The 4371-nt window shown below is 26.7% G+C and overlaps 1 protein-coding gene across 1 annotated transcript in view; it reads left to right on the top strand.

Annotated features, from left to right (window-relative positions):
• The window catches only part of LOC108690473 (uncharacterized short-chain type dehydrogenase/reductase y4vI-like), a 12823-nt gene that overhangs the window by 5245 nt on the left and 3207 nt on the right, over nt 1–4371 (top strand). The window contains exons 8-13 of the mRNA XM_018197777.1: nt 1366–1482; nt 1709–1835; nt 2348–2454; nt 2535–2708; nt 2864–3021; nt 3356–3449. Coding sequence (XP_018053266.1) covers nt 1366–1482; nt 1709–1835; nt 2348–2454; nt 2535–2708; nt 2864–3021; nt 3356–3449 — 777 coding nt within the window. The remainder of the gene's footprint in view (nt 1–1365; nt 1483–1708; nt 1836–2347; nt 2455–2534; nt 2709–2863; nt 3022–3355; nt 3450–4371) is intronic.

Here is a 4371-nt window from a genome sequence, read left to right on the forward strand (position 1 = left end):
TATATATGTGTAACTCAACAAAAGTGGAATAATAAATTAAAATGTAAAGCATAACTAGACACAATTTTTATATTGGATATATTTAAAATCTAATTCAATTTTACGACCTTAATAAAAAAATTGAAAACTGACTTTATTCTAATTTCCACTTTGAAGTTCGACGATTCGATGTTTCGAGAGTTACATGCATCAGTTGTCTGTACCATAAATGCAATTGAACCGAAATCCGTCGGACAATTCAACTCCACAAATAAAATTATATATCCAATCGTGTCTATAATTTTTCTACAATATTTTGAGGAAGACAGAAATATTTAGAAACGGTATAGCGAGATAGAGTTAGAATCTGTAGCCTAAGTGCAAGCATGACACTTGACGCGATCACGTTCTTTCGATATTAAGTACTTATTAGAAAAACGAGGGACAATTTATTTGATATGCAAATTGCAAAGCTCTGATACATCAATTAGATGTCTAGCTAGTTGAGTTTTGTTTTTAAATAATATTGCCTGTTCGCATAATCCTTTATTGTAGCTTTTCATCGATGAAACGATCAGTGGTATTTCGTTTTTGTTATGTATTACGATATGTATGTTGCTAATATTGCTAATAAATGCATTGCCTTTTAATAAAATTAACAAACCAATGATATTTACCTCTCTTTCTGTCATATTAGAATACTTTTATAATTTATTTTTTAAAAGATTCATTATTTTCTTTGTTTATCCCCTTTCTCCCCTCCCCTAACTATTTCCTTTAAATTTTTTTTAATAGCAAAAGAAACAGTAATTATAATTTAATAGGAATTATACTACGATATTAATTAAAAGATTTTAATATATTTCTTATTTTTATAATTAATAACAATAAATCATAAATATATTTAATTATGAGAAAAAAGAATATATTTCTTTTTCTAAATTAATTAAATATAATTTATTATAATTAATTTTATAACAGTTGATCCTATTTATATTTTCAACATAATTTTATTCATATAATAATAATAATAATAATAATAATAATAATAATAATAATAATACTTCATCAGCGTTAAGAAATGAATTGTCTCTCTCATAATATTTTTAGCGGTTTCGATTGTATTTCATGTGTTTCTCATGTAACTTCTCTCATCTAGATGCGCAAATCCGATCTTGTTTACCTCGAGAACGAGCTTGTGTTATCCGATTTCTATCCGATTTCATCTGGTATTTTATCATATACGATCGACTTCTCGAATTTCAATGACTTATATGACTTCTTGTTAGCAATACCATCAAATTCATTCGTGAATCGAACGCTGAACGGGATCACTCCGTTACTGTGATTCGAAATTAGTTTATCGAAATTTATTTCTCTCGAAAGTACATTGAACACAACACGTGTTTGATGGAGATTCAAGGAAAAACCGTACTCATCACCGGTGGAGCCAATGGCATCGGCTATTGCACTGCTCGAGAATTACTTCGGAGCGGAGTGAAGGTAATTAAACAAAAAAAAATATTCTAATTATATCAACAAAACGAATTTTGATCATATGGATCAGAATTCTGGTTATCGTAATAGAATTTCTAATTATCTTGACTAAAATATTTAATAGATTTAATTATTATAAGTGTTTGAGATTTGTACTTTTCTGGTTGAATCTGGAATTTCAAATAATGCAACAAAACTTTTTTCCGTTTATATTTTGTCTTAATAATTGCAGGCCATTGCAATCATAGATTTGCCTGATTCAAACGGTGAAAATACAGTTACGGAATTGGAGAAGGAATTCGGTGCAAATCATGCCATTTTTCTTACTGGAGATGTAGCGAATATTGAAGAACTGACAGGTATTAATCATCTTGCTAAACGTATCAATTGCAATTAAAAATACAAAATTATAAAATATAATGCAAGTAAATAGTATTATATAATAAGTCTCATCTTGTTATAAATGTTATCGCAAATTACACTTTTTATTTTCTGTATTAATCATCTATTTGTCAAACAAATAAGTTTAAAATGATATTATTTCTGTAATCAAGTAATATTTAATATTCTCTACAATGAAAAATTACTATTATAAGAAATCAGTTGATCTGAAATTCGTACTCTATTTAGATTATTTTGCAAATTGCAAATTAATCTAATTAATCTACTACTTACGTTGAACATTTCTCGGTCGATTTTCACCTACTATCTAATTAATCTAATGATCTAATAATATTTCGGAAGAAAGAGAAATTTCTAATTATATTTCTAATTAGAAATTATATTTCTAATTGAATTCATCTATATAAGTTTAATTAAATATTTCCTTGCGACAAATAAACACATTTTTATGCATTTATAATTTTTGCAGCTTGTTTCAAAAAAGCAATAGAGTCATTCGGCACATTAGACATTGTTATCAATAATGCTGGTATCATGAATGACGCGGATTGGGAGCCAATGGTTGATGTTAATTACGTAAGTAATGAGTTAGGGATTGATTTATTATTTCTATTTTAAATTTGTTGCTCTTATCGTTTCATCATATTTACAATCAGAAAGGGGTTGTACGTGGCACGATATTGGGCTTGAATCACATGGGAAAACATAAGGGAGGGAAAGGTGGTACTATCGTCAATATGTCCTCTATAATCGGCCTGCAAGGCAATCCGATTGCTCCGATTTATGCTGGGACAAGTTTTGCCATTATTGGATTTACCTCATCGTTACTGGTAAAATTTTTATAAACAAATAAAAAAATACAATTTTAATTGTAAGTTTCCATTTCAAATAATTTGTACTGTACTATCGTTATTTTATGCTAGGATGATTAAACTACTAAAGCATTATGGGCTTTCTTACATTGATACTTTTTTTATATTTCTAGACTTTCTACGAGAAAACAGGCGTACGTGTATTATTAATATGCCCTGGTCTTACAACTACTGGCTTGGCCTCGAAGTTTATGTCAAGCAAGATCTATGCGATGGACTTACTTGACGATGAGATCGCTGCCAAGGAGATGACGACAATGGAAAGTCAATCGTAAGTTGCAGCATATTTCGGTATTTCATACAAAAGATATTATTTTTGTACCAAAGAATTATAATAAAACAAATAAATAATAATATAAATCTTAAAATAATATAAAAATAATAAATTAATATTTGCACAAAAATTGATTATTACAAATCAAAATATTACATCTGATTATAATTTAAATTATAAATTAATGTATAAATATATCTTCTCATAAACCGTATTAAAAATAAATAAAGTCGTCTTTTTCTCTGTTGCGATTTGATTATATTAATTACAGAAATGATTAATGAGTAAGAAGAATTTATGGATTTATATATAATTTTTTTCCGTTTAACAGACCCGAGCATGTGGCAACTGCTATCGTGGAATTGATTGAAAAAGGAGGAAACGGCGCGGTCTTTGTCAGCGAAAACAATCAACCTACTTATGCCGTACAATTACCAATTTACACTGATTTGAAGATTTCGATATAAAATCTGCAATTCGCAATGGCGAATTATTCTTGTTACAGAAATATCAATACTGCGTCTCGATATTTCCTACGATGATTTAAAAATAAATACATTATTCAAACACAATTCTAAAAATAGATTTTACTGCGCGGCATAAAATTCATTTATTACTTCTATTCATTTATTACTATCCTCTATGTATAACAGAAAATGTATAGATAGTATAGATAGATAGAAGTTTAGATCTAAACTTTTAATTATAAAAATAAAAACATTGAATTATGTTTTAATAAATGTAATACACAATGCATTTATATTACAAAAAACCGCGGATTTATCAAAAAATCTTATTGTTTTTTTGGAAAAATTAATCAAAATCAGTTCTTATCGCTTGCATGTTCTCGAGATTCGAATTAGATAAATAATATTTAATGAGAAAAATTCGTATAAAATTAATTAAATATTGAAAATCTAAATTTATGGCAACATATTTTTAATATAGCAGCTAATAATATAATATTCACTATTACTTTTTGAGAATAAATAGAGTTAGCGATAAATAGAGTTTTGAGAATAAATAGAGTTAACAATGACACTTTTCTAGATTCTTTTCCTTTTAACAAAACTGATGAAATATAGAATGCTAAAATAAATGTGTATAATATGTGTATATACATATATAAAATAAATAATTTAATATATACCTATATTTTACATTCTATTCTAATTATAAATATACTTTTTTATTCTAATTATAAATAAAAGTGAATATAATTACAATATTTTGTAGATTATAGTAGAAAAACGAAATTATGAGAAATATTCAATATAATCAAGAATAGAAGATAGTTTGATAAAAGTATTCTCAATTAAATTTAAAATACGTACAATAACGATCAAT

This window comes from Atta colombica, unplaced genomic scaffold (genome assembly GCF_001594045.1).
Source record: "Atta colombica isolate Treedump-2 unplaced genomic scaffold, Acol1.0 scaffold33, whole genome shotgun sequence".
Lineage (NCBI taxonomy): Eukaryota > Metazoa > Arthropoda > Insecta > Hymenoptera > Formicidae > Atta > Atta colombica.